This window comes from Mytilus californianus, unplaced genomic scaffold (assembly GCF_021869535.1).
Source record: "Mytilus californianus isolate M0D057914Y unplaced genomic scaffold, xbMytCali1.0.p SCAF_6, whole genome shotgun sequence".
Lineage (NCBI taxonomy): Eukaryota > Metazoa > Mollusca > Bivalvia > Mytilida > Mytilidae > Mytilus > Mytilus californianus.
The window spans coordinates 107092349-107112920 of record NW_026262712.1 but is presented as its reverse complement, the minus strand read 5'-3'; the positions used below and the strand labels follow the sequence as shown (position 1 = coordinate 107112920).

General features: G+C 33.0%; 1 protein-coding gene and 1 long non-coding RNA gene across 3 annotated transcripts; one reads left to right on the top strand and one right to left on the bottom strand.

Moving 5' to 3' along the window:
- Positions 1-3488: 3488 nt before the first annotated feature.
- On the top strand, positions 3489-7708 carry LOC127704297 (uncharacterized). Its single transcript, XM_052208305.1, has 2 exons — positions 3489-3894; positions 7136-7708. The coding sequence occupies exons 1-2, from the start codon at positions 3583-3585 to the stop codon at positions 7706-7708; spliced, it is 885 nt and encodes a 294-aa protein (XP_052064265.1). The 5' UTR covers positions 3489-3582.
- A 7934-nt stretch (positions 7709-15642) lies between these two features.
- Positions 15643-18157, bottom strand: LOC127704317 (uncharacterized). 2 transcript variants are annotated; one of them, XR_007983219.1, is made up of 3 exons: positions 17207-17406; positions 16279-16462; positions 15643-16087 (listed from the first exon to the last, which is right to left on the bottom strand). It is a non-coding gene; the product is annotated as an uncharacterized LOC127704317 (long non-coding RNA). The 2 variants fall into 2 exon arrangements; XR_007983220.1 differs by lacking the exons at positions 15643-16087; positions 16279-16462 and adding exons at positions 16568-17015; positions 17737-18157 and having other exon boundaries at positions 17207-17365.
- Positions 18158-20572: the final 2415 nt, after the last annotated feature.

Genomic DNA, 20572 nt, shown 5'->3' with positions numbered 1-20572 from the left:
GTTTACCTTGTATAATGGAATGAAGTTACTTTTTATACTTGTATAAAAAAGTACATCAATAATTTTCCCGCGAAATTTAACCGACAGTATGTATACACCGTTTACAACACACTTTGTTGAAATCAACATTCTTTTGAGTCGGTAGTCCACAAACACGACAATGAAGTAAGTAATTTTTTATATTGAAATGACACGGTCCTAAAACTTTGACAATGTCATTTTATATTCTTTTTGCATATCTCTTTCTGTCAACTCCTTCGCCATCCACATACAACATGGATGATTTTAAACGTGCACATTATTACATATTTGTATACTGCACACAACATAATTGATAATAATGGTCCTCAAAAATGGAAAGAAATATAATACAGTCCTATTAATTTTATTTTACTAATAAAAAAGAAGTAATTGCTGAAAAAAAGAAGTAATTTGTCTCAAAGCTTTGGCATTATCTTGTTGAATGACCAAACCACACCCCTTCCCTTTTTTCGACGAGTCAACGGTCGTTAAACGTTCTAACGGGTGAACGTACATTTATCTCCGAGCTTCGTTGAGTATAATAGGGTAATAGCTAAACTTCTGATAAACTTTGTCAAATTATTTGACTGAGACAATTTCAATTTTTTGTTTACAAAATAATGGAAAATATGAGAGAACAGTAATACAAAAACGAAATTTAAAACACAACTTTGATTTGAATTTAAAATTTTAATAGATGTTTATATCAATGTTTATTGTTTTCTCTGTCCGAACTCAGCATCTGTCAAATTCATAAATGTTATGGGGACGATACGCAAGTTTATGGCAAGAGTCTGTGGTAGCTAATAACGGTTTATTATCTTTCTCGTGCACTAGGTTGCACGTGTTCCAATTTTAGTGTTTGTCAACTTTTATGTTAATCAGTTGTTTCTAGATGTTAGAAGAATTAGCTGTGCGATATCGAACTTATATTTTTTTTTTAAATAAATATATTTACATTTACTCGCGTGTGAAATAATTCTAGTGAAAAAAATATCACAAAAAGGAATTCTATAACCTATCAATATTTTTAGCTTATTATGCACCCGCCGTAGCGGAGGGGCATTAAGATTTTCCCTTGTCCGTCTGTACGTCCGTGCGTCTGTACGTCCCAAATAATGCCAATGCTTAATATAAGGTAAAAGTCCAAGTCATCCTTTTCCCCCCATTAAAAAAAACATATATCACAAAAAGGAATTCTATAACCTATCAATATTTTTAGCTTATTATGCACCCGCCGTAGCGGAGGGGCATTAAACTTTACCCTTGTCCGTCTGTACGTCCGTGCATTCGTATGTCCCAAATAATGCCAATGCTAAATTTAATGTAAAAGTCCGAGTCATCCTTTTCGCCCCATTTAAAAAAAAAAATCACATATCACAAAAAGGAACTCGATAACCTATCAATATTTTTTAGCTTATTATGCCCCCACCGTAGCGGAGGGGCATTAAACTTTACCCTTGTCCGTCTGAACGTCCCTGTGTCCGTGCGTCCCAAAATTGGTTTCCGTTCTCTAACTTTAGTTTGCTTCAACCAATTGTCATAAAGCTTATACACAATATATAGATTTAAGAAGATAAGGTATGAGTGCCAATGAGACAACTCTCCATCCAAGTCAAAATTTATAAAAGTAAACAATTATAGGTCTAAGTACGGTCTTCAACATGGAGCCTTAGATCACACCGAACAGCAAGCTATAAAGGGCCCCAAAAGTTACTAGTGTAAAACCATTCAAACGGGAAAACCAACGGTCTAATCTATATAAAAAACGAGAAACGAAAAATATTTATGAACCACATCAACAAACGATGCTTATTACCACAAAACACAGATCAAATTTTAATTTTGGTGGCGTCACTTTTACCGTTCTAGAGTTATACTCCTTTACAATTACAAAAATTGCTGAAATTTTCATTTCCGTTCTCTTTAACTCCAATTTGTCTCAACCAAATGTTATTTTGTTCCATAACTTATGCTCTTCTGACCTAAAGTATCAATTTTAGATCGGTTTTTATGTTAGAATTTCACCCTACAGATGGATTTATTTTACATTTTGGAATATTCAAAAAGAGCATTCTAAGGATAATTTTATATTCAACGTGTATAACTTCAATTGATGTTTTTACCTTTGACGTTTTTTTTAAACTTTTATTTCCCGTCTTACGAAAAGAGAAGAAGTCTGTTTGTTAACATTTTACACCATATTCACACGAAAAAAACATTATAACACTCGAAAAAGACCGATCAATTCACGTTTTAAAACGATCCAGGGCACAAAATCGTCTATTTTGTCGTCGTGAAGTTTTCTTTTGATTTTTGTCGAGTCTGCGACTTTTGTCGCAAAAACGAGACATAGCGATCCTACATTCCGTCGTCGGCGTTGTCGTCGTCGTCGTCCGGCGTCGTCGGCGACGTCCACAAATATTCACTCTGTGGTTACAGTTTTTGAAATTTTAATAACTTTCTTAAACTATCCTGGATTTCTAATAAACTTGGACAGAAGCTTGTTTATGATCATAAGATAGTATCCAGAAGTAAATTTTGTAAAAACAAATCCTGTTTATCCGTATTTTACTCATAAATGGACTTAGTTTTTCTGACAGTTAACATTACATTCACTCTGTGGTTAAAGTTTTTCCAATTTAAAAACTTTCTTAAACTATCCTTGATTTGTACCAACCTCGGACAGAAGCTTGTTTATAATCATAAGATAGTATCCAGAAGAAAATTTGGTAAAAACATAATCCTGTTTATCCGTATTTTACTCATAACTGGACTTAGTTTTTCTGCCAGTTAACATAACATTCACTCTGTGGTTAAAGTTTTTCAAATTTTAATAACTTTCTTAAACTATCCTGGATTTGTACCATACTTGGACAGAAGCTTGTTTATGATCATAAGATAGTATTCAAAAGTTAATTTTGTTAAAAAAATAATCCTGTTTATCCGTATTTTACTTATAAATGGACTTAGTTTTTCTGCCTGTTAACATTACATTCACTCTGTGGTTAAAGTTTTCAAACTTTTAATAACTTTCTTAAACTATCCTGAATTTGTACCAAACTTGGACAGAAGCTTGTTTATGATCAAAAGCTAGTATCTAGAAGGAAATTTTGTAAAAAAAAATTCCTGTTTTTCCGTATATTACTTATAAATGGACTTAGTTTTTCTTCCAGTTAACATTACATACAGTCTACAGTTAAATTTTTTAAACATTTATTAGATTCATAACCATCCTGGATTCCTTCCAAACTTGAACAGAAGCTTCTTACAATCAAAAGATAGTATCTAGAGGAAAATTTGTAATAATTATTTCCCCATTTTTGTTGAGCCTGCGACTAACAGCAAAAGTAGGCGAGTCACTGGGTTCCACGGAACCCTTACGAATTTTTTCGTATGAAACTGAAATGTAATCATATGTCAAAATCTGCAAAAAGCAAAAGTATTGCTGTTTATACAAGTATTACAAGTTCACCCTTGGGTGCCTCGAATATAAAGATAACGCGGTCATCTTGTGTTCTGGTCAGTTGATTGGAGTTTGCGGTCCTAATCAGACGCAAAATGGATATTGTAAAAGTTTTAAGGAAATTTCGGGAAGAAGAAGATCCTGAAATGGAGGAGTATGAAGGGAAGTGTTTGCCAACATTCAGCAAACTACAACTGTTCAACATCGCAAATTCAAAAGGTGTCAAACTGGAGGAAATTATGCTGTTGGGTGGAATCCAGGATTCCAGGGAAAACATTTGCAAACTGGTGCATTTTGCACTACAGTGTGGTGACATGATTCAGGAGGGAAAAGATGATGAGGAGGCTGGGCCATCTACACGTCCGGAGCCACCTAAAAAAAAGAAAAAGGCAAATGATACAACTGGGGTAAGAACAGTTTAATCAGTAAAAAAAAAGTTTTCTTGTTAAACAAGAGGAATTTTGTTATGGTATTAGAAGTTAAATGCTCATATTTCATTTGATCCGGGCATTAAACAGAATCGTGTATTTGGTCAAAGTGTATGCGAAAAGAGTCTCGTGTTATAAATGGTTTTGGTTAACGTAAATTAATTTTGGCGTTATTTACCTTAAGTACACATTCAAAATTGAATGAGGTTATTTAAAAGAATTTTTTTAGGTGAATGGAAGAATATATTATTTATAGATTTGTTCAGTGCTGTAAATAATTATTACGTTCAGATCTATGGGATAAATGACAATGCGGTTACATTAGAAAAAATGTATTAATATATTAAAAGGCTTAGATTATTAATGATCAAATTAGCACATCACCGGGAAATGATTTAAAGAACTTCTTACAAAGATTAAAAGTGTATATTACTATTCATAAGGAAAGACATATTATTAATGATTCAAGAGAAAAAGGAAGGAAAAAATGCATGAGATAATTATAAATCGTCTGTGGTTAAAAAGAAGAATTACAGGTATAGATGTGGTTATCCAGGGAAAACGGTTTGTTAATAAAGAAGGGAAAATATATATGAAATGAGTAAAATTAGCTATAGTTTTGTTAAAAGGTTGCAATTAAGAAAGAAAGAAAAAAAAAAGGAGAGAGAGGAAAAAAAAAAAAAAAAAAAAAAAAAGTCTTTAAGAATGACGAAAAGAGGATTTTAAGTTTTAGCATATAAAAAAAAAAGAAGAAAAGAAATGAACTGTCTAAAAGAGAGACATGTGAAGAAAAGTTTTCCTCGAAATATTTAAGATTTTTATTGATGATTCAAGAGAGAGAAAAATAATTAATAAGGAGAAAAAAAAAAAAAAAAAAAAAGTCTTTAAGAATGATGAAAAGAGGATTTTAAGTTTTAGCATATAAAAAAGAAGAAAAGAAATGAAATGTCTGAAAGAGAGACATGTAAAGAAAAGTTTTCCTCGAAATATTTAAGATTTTTATTGATGATGCAAGAGAGAAAAAAAAATAATTAAAAAGGAGAGAAAAAATAAAAGGTCTTTAAGAATGATGAAAAGAGGATTTTAAGTTTTAGCATACAAAAAAAAAAAGAAGAAAGAAACGAACTGCCTAAAAGAGAGAAATGTGTATTAGAAATTTTTATTGATGATTCAAGAGAGAGAAAAATAAAATAAATATAAAATACATGAGATAATTATGAAATGTCTGAGGTTAAACAAGATGTGGATGTAGTTATCTAGAGAAAACAGATATGTTATTAAAGAAGGAAAATTATATAGGAAACGAGAAAATTTAGTCATAATTATGTTAAAATGAAGTAAATTAGGAAAAGACAAAATGAGGCAATAGATAAGAAAAACAAATGGAAAAAATTGGGATACAAGATTGGTAACTAAAATACTGTGAAAAGAGGATTTTACGTTTAAGTGAAACAATATGTGGTTAATTTGAAAATGATTGATGAAGGGTCGTCCATGCATGATCGATAGTTTTGAGAGAGAAAAATATATATATTAATGTTAAAGAAAAGAAATGTGAAGAAAAGTATTTGGAATATTTAAGATTAGTTTTGATGCTTCAAGAGAGAAATTATATGAAATAAACGAGATAATTATAAATTGTCTGCGGTTAAAGGATGAATTAAAGGTACAGACAAGGTTAGCAAGAGAAAAAAGTTATGTTAATAGAGACGGAAAATATATATCATGTATATAGGAAATGAAAAAAAAAAAAAAATGAAAAAAAAAAAAAAAAAAAAAAAAAAAATGGTTAACTGTCAGCAATTTAGAAAGAAAAAAAAAATGGTTTAGAAAAGTATGGTAAATAGAAGGGTGTGAAAAGAAATTTTAACGTTTATCGAAAGAAATATGAAGATAGACAAAGTTGGTTAATGTTTAAAATTTAAGTTTGTTTAATTGTTAGTTTTTCATGCAATTTGAAAGAGAGAAGAAAATGAAATGTTTTAATCTTAAAGTTTGTTCATTGTTGAAAACAGTACGGTGGCATATAAATGATAATTTCTTCGTTATTTGGTCTTGTGAAGAGTTGTCTCATTAGCAATTATACCACATATGTATAAACGAGTATGAAATAATCCAATTTGTAAAAAGAAAAGATACGCTAGAGAAAGGTCTGTCGTAATACGTGAGACTTATTTAGGAATGAGATCATAAGACATAAATGTAAAATTTTAATGAATATTATAGTAAGAGGAAGAAGATGTTGTGGAAGAACTATACGGAATAAGTTTTGTTAAATTCGTTGAAAAATAAGGCTCACAGGGGAGTATTACTTGCAATTAAAGGGTCATTTGTAAGAAAATGGAAATAAAAGAAGATGAAGAGGATATATTAAAAGTTATAATAATTTTGAAAGAAAGAAAGAAATAAAGAAAAAAGAATAAGAGGTACGAAATGGGTCGTTAGTAAATAGAAATCAGTTAGTAGGTTTTTATAAAAAAAAAAAGAAGAAAAAAAGAAAAAAAAAAAGTTTCTTAAATTAGTCTTGTAGTATGCATACCTCCATTTGAGATACAGTAACCAGCGTAAGACTTAATTGTGGTCACATAAGTTTTACTCCCAGATAAAATTATTTCATATTAACTAGGAAAAAAAAAAAGTTATAATCACGCATTACATAATTATGCTAATTTTATTAAATAAATGAAGATGACAGGCTGCCTTTGTTACTAAGAAGGCATTGTATGTGCATTGTCGTCTTCATTATCTAACTGAATTTAAATATTTTTATCTATAAATTGTGATTGGAGGAGCATAAGATAGAAAGGATTTGTGCAAGTTAATATGAAAAGTATAAAAATGCTTATATTTCATTCCAACCCTGGAAAATTATGGTAATATTTTGACATAAGGGATTATAATTTGAGAGGCGGTTATGCAACCGGTAATACGCTATTTCCTTGAGATTTTCTCTTATCAAATTTATTTGTGTATGATAAAAGTTCAGATAAAGTCACAGTTGGCAGCTGCAAGAAAAGCTGGACAGGATTAATTATCCACACTACAGTGATTAACAACATGTGTATTATTTAATAGTAGAGAGTATCTTAAGAAGTTATATTAACCGTAACAATCAGTATCAACAAACACTGCAGGTATGCATGCATTTTAATTGGTATAGAACTGTGGTTGTACAAAGATAAACAATGGGTGTTATTATATGTGATATTTTCCCAAACAGATGAAAGCCCTGGAGGACAAAATAGATAAGCTGGAGAAGAAGTTGGAAGAAAAGAAAACAGCCGATGACGAATCGGATTTAGCAAGAGCCAAGCGAGACGTGAAAGAAGAGGCATCCAAGGGACCAAAGGTTGATATTGACGTTTTGCACGAGAGACTTGTAATTCTTGAAAGTTTAGCTAGAAAGCAAAACAGTGATATTAAAGACAAGATAAACCTAATTTTAAACCGATTTAATTCTCATAAGTCAAACCCATCTTTTGCTGCAGCACTTGTGTTGAAATTAGTCTGCAACAGAGAAGAAGAAAGCATTTTAGACAAGGAACAAAAGTTAATGAAAAATTTCGGAATGACAAAAAACAATGAGGATGTAAATACACAAGGGTATGGCATGTTTCAGCCCATGCCTTATAATTATGGGTACAATCGTTTTAGTTATCAACAAGGACCTTCACCTCCACGTTTTTCTCAACAACCACGAAGGTCAAGACCCCGCACCCCATTGATATGCTATCGATGTAATAAACCTGGTCATATGGCTAGGGATTGCCTTATCCCTCCACCCCAGAACTAGTTATGGAACTCTTATCGTTAAGTTTTTCGTTGATGTTGCTCATTAGATGTTGGCATGCATTGTACATAAAAAATATATTACCTCATATAACTAAATTCTGATGCAAGTTATATATATAATTTCAGGAAAACTTTCGAATGAAACCATGGGAAAAAAATGTGATTTTTGATAGCGACCCGACCAATGAATTTGTTAGATTAGCATCATATGTCAATTTAGAGGGGAAACTTTTAAGTGAAAAGGAGTTACAAATTAAGCCCGATTCGGCGGAAAAATCATTTAGTGCATCATTGATACAAGGTCAGGTTCCGTCGACTGATAACTTAGTCTTTTTAAATCCAAATTCTTTTAAGGCAGGACAAATTCATACGCGTGTAGACCAATGGAAGCATATTATATGTAATTCGTCGCAACCTAAGGAAGTCTTAGATTGGATAGAAAACGGGGTAAACATACATAAATACATTACGTCTTTCAAAGGGAAATTTTGGGGAGAAAAGTATGACCACGAATTTCCTCCACCGAGAATGTTTAACAATTCGAACAGTTGTGTTCCTTTTATTGATTTTATAACAAAGACGATCACAGAGAGATTACGAAATGGATCACTTGAATGCCTAGGGAAAGTGGGTCTAGTACAACCACCGCATATAGTAGCCCCTTTAACAGTAGAACCTACAAAACCTCGACTTTGTGTGAACCTTATGTATCTCAATAATTGGATCAAAAGTGTACCATTCAACTTAGATACTTTAAAAGATATTCCCAGGATAGTTAAAACAGGTGCTTATTTCACATCAATAGACGATAAATCTGGGTTTGATAATGTTCGGTTATCAGAAGAGTCTTTCAATCTTGTCGGTTTTCAGTGGGGAGGATATTATTATCGGTGTAAGACCCTACCTTTTGGATTTAAATTGTCAAGTTACATATACCATACTTTGAATATGCAACCTACCTCTTATATACGGAAACATTTTTCTATACCGATATTTCTGTACATTGACGACAGACTGGTAGAGGAAGTTCGAAGTGAAGGGATAGAACCCGGTATACCAAGCGCTTTGTTAGCAAATTACATTGTGTGTGAAATATTAAACAGGCTCGGATACTGTTTAAATCTAACAAAGACTATATTTGTACCAACACAATCACCAGTTTTTTTAGGGTTTAATGTAGACTCTGTAGAGCGTTGCTTCAGGTTAACTGAAAGTAAAAAGAAAAAGTTTGTAGGTTTCAGAGAGGCTTGTCTCGCGAAGTCCGAGCTATCCGTTTTAGATTTACAAAAACTATCAGGCAGGTGTATTTCTTTCATGCTAGCAGTCCCTGCCGCAAAGCTGTATACCCGCGAAATGAATAGCGCGATTTCTTTTGGTATAAAGTCGAAATCAGGCATAACATTGAATGGAGATCTCAAGGATGAAATTACGTCATGGCGTTTTCTTGATGAATGGGAAGGTAAATTAGAGTGGAAAAGGGAGAGGCATTTATCAGTGACTATTTTTACAGATGCATCCACCTTCAAATGGGGTGGTGTCTTCGAAATTAATGACATCAAACATACTGTAGGTGATTCGTGGGTGGCAGAAATGCTTTCTCTGCCAATTATGATTCTAGAAGCATATGCGTTATTAAATGTTTTGAAGTCATTCAGAGACAAAATTAAGGGGTTTCGAATAGATGCAAATGTCGACAACAAAGCTTTGATATATGCGTGGGACAACGAGGGGTCAAGGTCATCTCAATTGAATTCTGTAATAAAAGATATTTTCAAATTCACTATTGATTCTGACATTATTTTGAACCTGTACTATATACCGTCAAAACAAAATCTCGCTGACGCACCTTCACGTTCTTTAACAAAGTGTGACGCAACAATTACGAAAGCAATATGGCAGACTATTCAAGAGCATTTCGGAGGAAATTCTGGACATACTTTAGATCTCATGGCTTTGGACTCAAATAGCATGAAAGACAAAAAAGGAAATATTTTAAAACATTTTACACCTTTTCAATCTCCTTTGTCCTCGGGTATAAATGTTTTCACACAAGAGATTAACAAACAGGAAAACTGTTACGTGTTTCCACCTTTCAATCTCATTCTACCAGTTATGACTTTCTTGAAAGAAAGCAGTTGTAGTTATACGATTGTGATAAGAGCGGAGAATACTACTCCTTTATGGCTGCCTAATTTTGTCAATTTTATTAGTGACGCGTTTGTTCTAGGCCTCAAAGGTCAAAAAGATGTTTTAAAGTACCCAACGAAAAAGGGCTATGTGTCTGATAGATATGGTTTACCATGGAATTTATGGGCGGTTAGGGTGCAGAACTTTATTTCCGGTTCATCTTATGGGAAAATGCTTTTTCTAAATAACCCTACGATTACATCAAATTTTCATTTTCTCTGTGTCGGTGATTCAATGATCAGATTTCTTTTATCAGATAAGAAATTTAGGAACCCTAAGGTACATGTTTATTCAGAAGGTGGAGGCCTTATTCGCAATGTACAATACAATATTCAAAAGATGGTCGATAGGTATCCACCACAAACTATTTTTGTGCATGCCGGTGTGAATAATTTGAGTAAATGTTATTTGTATTTGAATGAATTTCACCAATTATCTGTAGCACATCATGAGCTTGAATCTTTAACATTGTTGTTAGAAAACATTTGTAAGCAATTTACGCATGTAAAAGTAATTTTGTCATCAATAATTATCACTAAGGACGATTATATAAATATAAGATCGGAGAGATTTAATGCAAAAATGAAACAAGCATGCAGAGAACATAAGTGGTTATTCATGGACAATGTAAATATTAACAGTTCACATTTAAGGGATAATGTGCATTTGAATGAGGATGGCCAACGTATATTGACAAACAATTTATATAGTATGTTAAAATGTGTATCCCAAGTAGGAATGTAGGGACAGTGACATGACTAGCGTTTGTTTGTTTTTCTCTACCAAAGTGTAAATATGTATGTTTAGTTAACATTTTTGTAAATTTATATAGTTGTCATTTTTTTTCTTTATTTTGTTGTAGGGTTTTAATATTGCAAATATTTTACGTCCATACATGTTATGCAAAGGATGTGCAACAGCAAACGATGTAGACTATATTTTTTGTAAAATATGTGGTTCTCCGAGAAATAAGTCATTAGAATATTTAGACGAATGTTCGAAAGAAAGGGATCAACTGTTGCATAAAATTGAAAAACGAATTGACAAACTTGACAATTTAGTAAAATCGGGGAGTTATTCAAAACAGAAATGCAGTTTAAAAACCGAATAAGAGAAATTTTTCGTTACTTTGGAACCTCTGAAAAATCTTTCCAACGCCGTTCCTGAAGATATCAGGAAATTCTTAGTGTTCAAAGAAAAAAATGGCAGAACACAACTGCACGAGGATAATTGCGTATATCGTACAGAACATGGTCTTAAAAACTGCAGTTGTCCCAAAACTCTCACGGTAAAGTCGGTAGACAGTTTGTTAGGGAAAATAAGAGCAATTTTTCGAGATATTGGAAGAGCTGGAGAATGGAACCCAATGCTTTACAGTGGCAACCCGGCTTCATCTCATATCTTGAAGCAACACATTCAAGCAGTGTCTTTGGAGCAATCTAATTCTAATATTACAAGAAAACAAGCGACTCCTTTAATGTTCGACAAGTTAGGAAAACTATGTAGATATTTATCCTACAAAGTGTCCGTGGAAAAAGACCCTATATCACAGTTTTTATTTGCGCGTGACTTGTCTTATTTTTCTCTGTTATGTCATTCAGGCAACAGGGGTGGGGATCTTGGTTTACTTAAGGCCGAAAATTTGTTTGAAATACCTGATTCAACAGGCATTTATGTATCACAACAGGCAGGGAAAACGGCCTCAATCGACAATCCAAAAAATTATATCATCTTGCCGTCGCTAGATGAAGATATTTGTCCAATTAAACTTGTAAAGGATTACAAACGTATGGCAAGTAAATTAGATGTTGATTTAAACAAGGGTTTCATTTATCGTGTTAGAGACAATAAATCAAAACAAATTAATAATCGAGCAGTATCATCATCATGTATGACAGACCGGTTAAAGACGCACTTAATGAATATTAATCTGTATCATGGAGAAACGTCCCACAGCAGCAGACGCGGTTGCGCAATTACCTTAAGAATGTTAGGAGTCGATGATCAAGCGATCAATCAACATGTGGGTTGGAGTTCCAAGGGAATGATTGACCATTATGCACATGTTGGAAAATTAATGAGCCCCGAGGGTCCAGCTAGAACATTGTCCTCCGCTGCTAAACATTTAGGACAGGGGTCGTCTTTGTTCGATAAAGTTTCACAAAACTATGTCAGTATAAGTAATTTGAAACAGTTTAAGTTTTGAATTTGTTTTATGAAATTTTTGAAATGAAAACGCAATTATTTAAAAGCACTTTTTTCAGACGTTTTGATTAATTGTATATCAAGAAAGGGGAAAACCTAAACAATTAATTAAGGTACATTTGATTTTTTCATTACTGTTTTATGTATTTTTTATATTATAAGTATTGGATAATAAATACTGTATTAAATGAGTATAGTTTGTTTCAGTATGTTTACTATTTTACACAAAGCTGCACGGTTTTTGGTTTGTTGTTCTCCATATCTAACATATGAGAGGTACCGGGGTGAACTTGTAATATTCCACTATTACAAGTTCACCCTTGGGTGCCTCGAATATAAAGATAACGCGGTCATCTTGTGTTCTGGTCAGTTGATTGGAGTTTGCGGTGAAGGTCATAAGCAATATGGAATATGACAAAGACATGTTCTGTGTGTTAATTGTCATCAAGTGTGGTGAAGGTTGCTAGTAATACGACAAAGTCAGGTTATGCTTGTTGATTGCCATTGTATTAGCAGCTATAGCAGAGTGTTAGAAATGAAAGACAGATTAAAAAAAAAAAAGGGAAATAATAAAATGAAAAACAACAACATTTAGATCCACCACCATAAAAAACATAACAAGCAAGCAAAACAAACAAACAAACAAAACAGAAAAAAACACACCTCAAACAAACAAACAAACACACGCAAAGTCACATGATGCACAAACATATACATACATCTGAGGCATCATTACGATACGTCATATGAAAGGAATATCCAAGGGAGAAGTGACCAGTTATTTTGGCCGGTTGTTACACAATTGTCAATAAAATCAAAATGTATGTTGGGTCAAGCTGGAGAACTGTGTTGTCCGTGAAGGGTTTATCAAACAGGTCGGTTTTGTGTTTTTTAGAATCATCAAGTGTTGGGATCCATATGCACTAATTCTAGGATAGGTGGAATAGTCAGGAGCAGTATTGCTCCAAGTACTGATTAAACCTTATGCTAAATGTTAATGTCTTATATTATGTATTCATGGCGATTTAGAGCTTATTCATCTTCATAGCTAATAGCTTGCGTGTATTAATGGCAGATTTTGATAAAAAATACATGTCGTGTTGTCGTTATTATACAACATAACAAGTACAAGAAATACTATAGTGACTTATCCGACCAAAAAAAAAAAAAAAACACTACAAATTCTGCTTTTCATTGATTAAAATGTCATGGACATATATTCATTCATCCACAAAACAAAAAAAAAAGGGAAAAAAGGAAAATCCAACAAATCGCAAAGATAATTTGATTGAACACCGATGTGGGGGAGTTCAAATCATATCTCTGTCGGAAGGCCGCATACCCAGCCTCTTGTACCTCTCATCTTACCGTTTTTACGGTTTGTTGTTCTCCATATCTAACATATGAGAGGTACCGGGGTGAACTTGTAATATTCCACTATTATTTTTATTTAAAGTAAGTTCTCTGGGGTAAATTCCAGCAGTATGATTAGGGAATTCTTTATTATTTGAAGCAAAAATGCCATCAAGGTAACAGTAAGCGTTATTAAATGTATCTAATAAGTGGAATTTAAACGAATCTTCACTAAGAAATTGACCATTAACTGAAATTCATAACAATACAGGAACAAGTTCTGAAGTAAAGTATCATAAGGATGAAAATTAAAAATTGAAAAAAAACCATTTGGTATTTCAAAAGTAGTTTTGTAGATAAATTGACTTGTGATTACAATATAGATTTCAATCATTCCAATAAAGAGTTGGACCAAGTGATACCGGAGCGGACTGTTGGTTGCAGGCTGCAATCGGCAAGTCAGTTGAATACGAAGGAGGAAAGAAAATATAAGTGTTTCACCAACACATTATATATACCGGTATATAAGGTTCAATTTGTGAATATTTGAAAAATGTGTAAGAATGTTTCGTATTTTATTTCCTTTATTAAACTGAACGAAGGTTTGAAATTTATTTGAAATTGATTCTTGATGTTATAAAACTTATATGTATGAGTTCCATTAAATGAATTTAACAATTATGAGACAAATAACAAATGATTTACCAGCGGTAAAATTTTAGCTGGAGAAGTTAACTTGCTACGGATAAATAGCAGAAAATGTAGAAATTTCGAGAAATCACACATAACGATGTGTACGAAACAGAACCTTTTCAGGAAGAAATACACGACTTTATCAAAATTCCACTGAAAGAATTGTTATGAAAAATAATGACCATAACGCCGGAGTATTTTTTTTTTTATTTACAAAGTCATTTAAAAGTGTGCAAAGTTTGCTACAATTCCATTACGACCTTTCTTAAACTATTTATGTTAAATGTTTTGTTATTTTGTTATGTTATATTAAACATGTAATATCACTTTTCATTCAATGGGTGTGTCCCCTCCCCCCCCCCCCCCCCTGTTTCTTTAATAAAACATGAATTGAAATCTAGAAACACATGATAGATTATCATGATAATGATTATAGAAAGCCATTTAAAACAATTTACCAAATCTCTAAGGTTAGAATTTTATTTTGTGAACCATCAAATTTTAAGGTCGATTAATTGGTTTCAGTGACAGATTTCCTCTTACAATATTTTATAACAAGTTTAATTGTTTCAAATGAAGGATTTATGCCCATCTGTCCAAACTCATTAAAACAAAAGTAAATAAGATGTAAATAGTTATGTGCAATTCAGTATCCCTTTGCATTTTCATCCGTAAATCAAATGAAGTAATTAAGAACTTGTATCTGTAAAGACCTATTGTTATTGTTATTCTAAATAATAAGAACATACATTTCAAATATTAACAGAAGTATACATAATTAAATGTTTAGAAAAACCTCATTTAATTCCATTCCCATTGTTAATTCTAAACGTAGAATGAGAGGAAAATATGTATTTGTTTGCATGTATATGTTCACGAATACGTAGTCATCTAAAGGAAAGGGAAAACGTAAGCATTTCATAGTTGTGACTTTCAAATTATGTCTATTTTTGTTATTGTAATGAATAAACCATTTTCGGCCACTTGCCCTCTTCTGTTTCCGTATGTTTTTTTCTTTATTATTTTTTGATATTTATTTATTTAAGATATGTTTATTTAGACAAATTACGAATTTTGAATGACTACTACAAAAAGTGAGATATCGAAAAAAGAAAGCACTATCAAGCCCATTAAAATGCTTATTAAATGATCACTTTAAAATTACTGCCAATACTACTTCAAGTGATCTGAAATATATTGTACATGTCAATAAATGTCTGAAGGTATATAAATTGTCACTTTGATTAATTGGAAAATAATTAATTTTAAACATTAAGGATGAGTGTTGGTCTATTTTTCAAGATTTTAAATATGCATGAGTCAACTTCCACATACAGTTGAGACCGTTTTGTGGTAATAAGCATTGTGTCTAAGTTTCATAAAATTTGGTTGAGGCAAAGTGAAGTTAGAGAACGGAAACGAAAATTTCATCAATTTTTCCGTTTTTGTCAATTTCACAATTTCAGTTTTTTAACCGTAACTTCAGATTAAACCACTCTGGCGATTTTCTTAAACGATGCGCCAATGTCTCCTCTACAACACCTACATAATCGTTGCCCGTCACAATCTCTTGAAATTGGTCCAAAATTAACTTAAATTGGCCTACCCCCCAATCTCATTTTGTCAATTTCACAATTTCAGTTGTTTAACCGTAACTTCAGATTTTCGAACATAAACCACTCTGGAGATTTTCTTACACGATGCGCCATTGTCACCTCTACAACACCTATATAGTCGTTGCCCGTCACAATCTCTTTAAAATGGTCCAAATTTTTCTTTTAGTGCCCTACCCCCCTAATCTCATTTTGTCAATTTCACAATAAAATTTTCAGTTTTTTAACCGTAACTTCAGATTTTCGAACATAAACCACTCTGGAGATTTTCTTAAACGATGCGCCAATGTCCCCTCTACAACACCTATATAGTCGTTGCCCGTCACAATCTCTTTAAAATGGTCCAAATTTTTCTTTTAGTGCCCTACCCCCCTAATCTCATTTTGTCAATTTCACAATAAAATTTTCAGTTTTTTAACCGTAACTTCAGATTTTCGAACATAAACCACTCTGGAGATTTTCTTAAACGATGCTCCATTGTCTTTTCTACAACACCTATATAGTCGTTGCCCGTTACAACCCTTGAAATTGGTCCAAAATTAACTTAAATTGGCCTACCCCCCTAATCTCATTTTTTCAATTTCACAAATTCAGTTTTTTAACCGTAACTTCAGATTTTCGAACATAAACCACTCTGGAGATTTTCTTAAACGATGCGCCATTGTCTCCTCTACAACACCTATATAGTCGTTGCCCGTCACAATCTCTTGAAATTGGTCTAAAATTAATAATTTTAATTGGCCTACCCCCTTATCTCATTTTGTCAATTTCACAATTTCAGTTTTTTAACCGTAACTTCAGATTAAACCACTCTGGCGATTTTCTTAAACGATGCGCCAATGTCTCCTCTACAACACCTACATAATCGTTGCCCGTCACAATCTCTTGAAATTGGTCCAAAATTAACTTAAATTGGCCTACCCCCCAATCTCATTTTGTCAATTTCACAATTTCAGTTTTTTAACCGTAACTTCAGATTTTCGAACATAAACCACTCTGGAGATTTTCTTACACGATGCGCCATTGTCACCTCTACAACACCTATATAGTCGTTGCCCGTCACAATCTCTTTAAAATGGTCCAAATTTTTCTTTTAGTGCCCTACCCCCCTAATCTCATTTTGTCAATTTCACAATAAAATTTTCAGTTTTTTAACCGTAACTTCAGATTTTCGAACATAAACCACTCTGGAGATTTTCTTAAACGATGCGCCAATATCTCCTCTACAACACCTATATAGTCGTTGCCCGTCACAATCTCTTTAAAATGGTCCAAATTTTTCTTTTAGTGCCCTACCCCCCTAATCTCATTTTGTCAATTTCACAATAAAATTTTCAGTTTTTTAACCGTAACTTCAGATTTTCGAACATAAACCACTCTGGAGATTTTCTTAAACGATGCTCCATTGTCTTTTCTACAACACCTATATAGTCGTTGCCCGTTACAACCCTTGAAATTGGTCCAAAATTAACTTAAATTGGCCTACCCCCCTAATCTCATTTTTTCAATTTCACAAATTCAGTTTTTTAACCGTAACTTCAGATTTTCGAACATAAACCACTCTGGAGATTTTCTTAAACGATGCGCCATTGTCTCCTCTACAACACCTATATAGTCGTTGCCCGTCACAATCTCTTGAAATTGGTCTAAAATTAATAATTTTAATTGGCCAACCCCCTTATCTCATTTTGTCAATTTCACAATTTCAGTTTTTTAACCGTAACTTCAGATTTTCGAACATAAACCACTCTGGAGATTTTCTTAAACGATGTGCCAATGTCTCCTCTACAACACCTATATAGTCGTTGCCCGTCACAATCTCTTGAAATTGGTCCAAAATTAACTTAAATTGGCCAGCGCCCCTAATCTCATTTTGTCAATTTCACAATTCAGTTTTTTAACCGTAACTTCAGATTTTCGAACATAAACCACTCTGGAGATTTTCTTAAACGATGCGCCAATGTCTCCTCTACAACACCTATTTAGTCGTTGCCCGTCACAATCTCTTGAAATTGGTCCAAAATTAACTTAAATTGGCCTACCCCCCTAATCTCATTTTGTCAATTTCACAATTTCAGTTGTTTAACCGTGACTTCAGATTTTCGAACATAAACCACTCTGGAGATTTTCTTAAACGATGCGCCAATGTCTCCTCTACAATACCTATATAGTCGTTGCCCGTCACAATCTCTTGAAATTGGTCGAAAATTAACTTAAATTGGCATACCCCCCTAATCTCATTTTGTCAATTTCACAATTTCAGTTTTTTAACCGTAACTTCAGATTTTCGAACATAAACCACTCTGGAGATTTTCTTAAACGATGCGCCAATGTCTCCTCTACAATACCTGTATAGTCGTTGCCCGTCACAATCTCTTGAAATTGGTCGAAAATTAACTTAAATGGCCTACCCCCCTAATCTCATTTTTTCAATTTCACAATTTCAATTTTTAAACGTAACTTCAGATTTTCGAACATAAACCACTCAGTAGATTTTCTTAAACGATGCGCCAATGTCTCCGCTACAACACTTATATAGTCGTTGCCTGTCACAATCTCTTGAAATTGGTCCAAAATTTGTCTTTTAGTGCCCTACCCCCCTAATCTCATTTTGTCAATATCACAATAAAATTTTCAGTTTTTCAACCGTAACTTCAGATTTTCGAACATAAACCACTCTGGAGATTTTCCTAAACGATGCGCCATTGTCTCCTCTACAACACCTATATAGTCGTTGCCCGTCACAATCTCTTGAAATTGGTCCAAAATTAACTGAAATTGGCCTACCCCCTTAATCTCATTTTGTCAATTTCACAATTTCAGTTTTTTAACCGTAACTTCAGATTTTCGAAAATAAACCACTCTGGAGATTTTCTTACACGATGCGCCAATGTCCCCTCTACAACAATCAACTTAAGGTATTCCCCTTTTCGTTTTTAATTACAATTTTTTCAACCTAACTTCAGATTTTTTTAACATAAACCATCCTGGAGTTTGTCTTAATAGATACGCTAATGTCTCAGCTGCATCACCTATGCAGTCGTGTACCGTCACAATCTCTATAAATGAGTCAAAAATCAACTTAATGTATGCCCCCTCCTTCCTTTTCGTTTTTACAATTTCAGTTTTTTAAACTTAACTTCAGATTTTTAAACATAAACCATTCTGGAGTTTGTCTTAGTAGATACGATAATATCTCATCTATGTTACCTTTACAGTCGTTGCCTGTCACAATCTCTAAATTGGTCAAAATCTTTATGGTATTCCTTTTGTTTTAATTTTTTTTATTCGTTTTTGTTTTATATTTTGAATATTCTCATAATTGTCCGCTAGGTCTAGCTCGAAAAAAACGTGATTGTCTTATGTGAAATTGTGGTTTTTAGTTATACCTCCTAATTGTTCGCTGGCTAATTGTTCGCTACAATTGTTCGCTAGCTTGAGTCAAGTGTAATGTTCTTCTTGACATTTTGTCTCCGTTGAAGTATGTGAACTACTTATTTCTATGTGCAAAAAATATTGATCCCCCCACATTGAATTTATAAAAAAAATTGAACCCCCCTTTTCCACATACAGAAAAAAACTTGATCCCCCCTGCATTTTGACCAGCCCCCCCCCCCCCCCCCCCCCCCCCCCTCCCAGATAAAAAATGATAAGTCCCTTAGTCTTACATTGGAATTAATATTTATATGAGTTCACACTCTAACACCCAACAACCGACCGATTGTAAGCGTACTTTCATTCCACTGTGTTTTTATTCCGGGTAACTGTTTTTCACTAGAGAATATTGGATGTATTAAAATAGTGTGAAAGCTTCGATATTGATATCGTTGTTTTGTTTATATTAGACCGGTTTATTGTTTACATAATTTAATAGGTTAAAATTTGAATAATTTTCAAGGAACCAGTTTGATTAAGAGATACTGACGTAGAAGTCTAACAAAACGCACATGCACAGAAAAACTTCGACAATCCAGTATATATGAATATTACAATTAGTGACAATTTAAAAGCATATGATTTGACGTATTTGCATAGAAAGTTATTAATATTTAATTACGGTAAATAAAGCATTATATTGTGTTATCATGTGTTCAAAATGAGTACTAAAACACTTCATCAATATATGAATCTAAAATACTATATAGTGTAATAAATCCCGGTTCAAAGTAACTAGTGCAATCATTCCAGGTACAAAATCACTAGTGTTATCATTCCTGGTACAAAAGCACTAGTGTAATCATTCCTGGTTCAAAACATTTGTGTGTGAAAATTCCGTGGATGAAAAACACTAGTTTACTGTGTCCATTTTTTACACAAATCAGTTATGCAAGTTTTAGTTAATTGAAATATCCCCCAAAAATACCAAGCCCCATTTTTTATATATTTCCCCTTAAAAAAACTCTCTTTAGAATCTTATCATGAGTGGTGGATATTTTACACTGGACCCGGATTAAAAACCCTAGTGATTTTTTGTTGCTGGATAAAACACACTAGGAATTTTCATCCTCCGGATAAAGCACACTGGCGGAATCAAACCACTGTTACACGATCACCATACTGTCTTATTTCTTGACAATAACGCATGAACGATATGTTTAACATTTAACTTTATTCTGTATTGTCTGTAAAAATCAATAAAGCTAATTATGATTGTACCACAAACACAATCAAATATTTTAAATGAGCAATTTAAAAGTGCATTTACTAAAGAAGATAAATCTTCAATGCCGCATAAGACAAAAAGCCCCTACCCCACCAATATCCCTGCTATTTTCCTTAATAAATTCTCGGAAGAGATATCCCCTTTCCTTGAT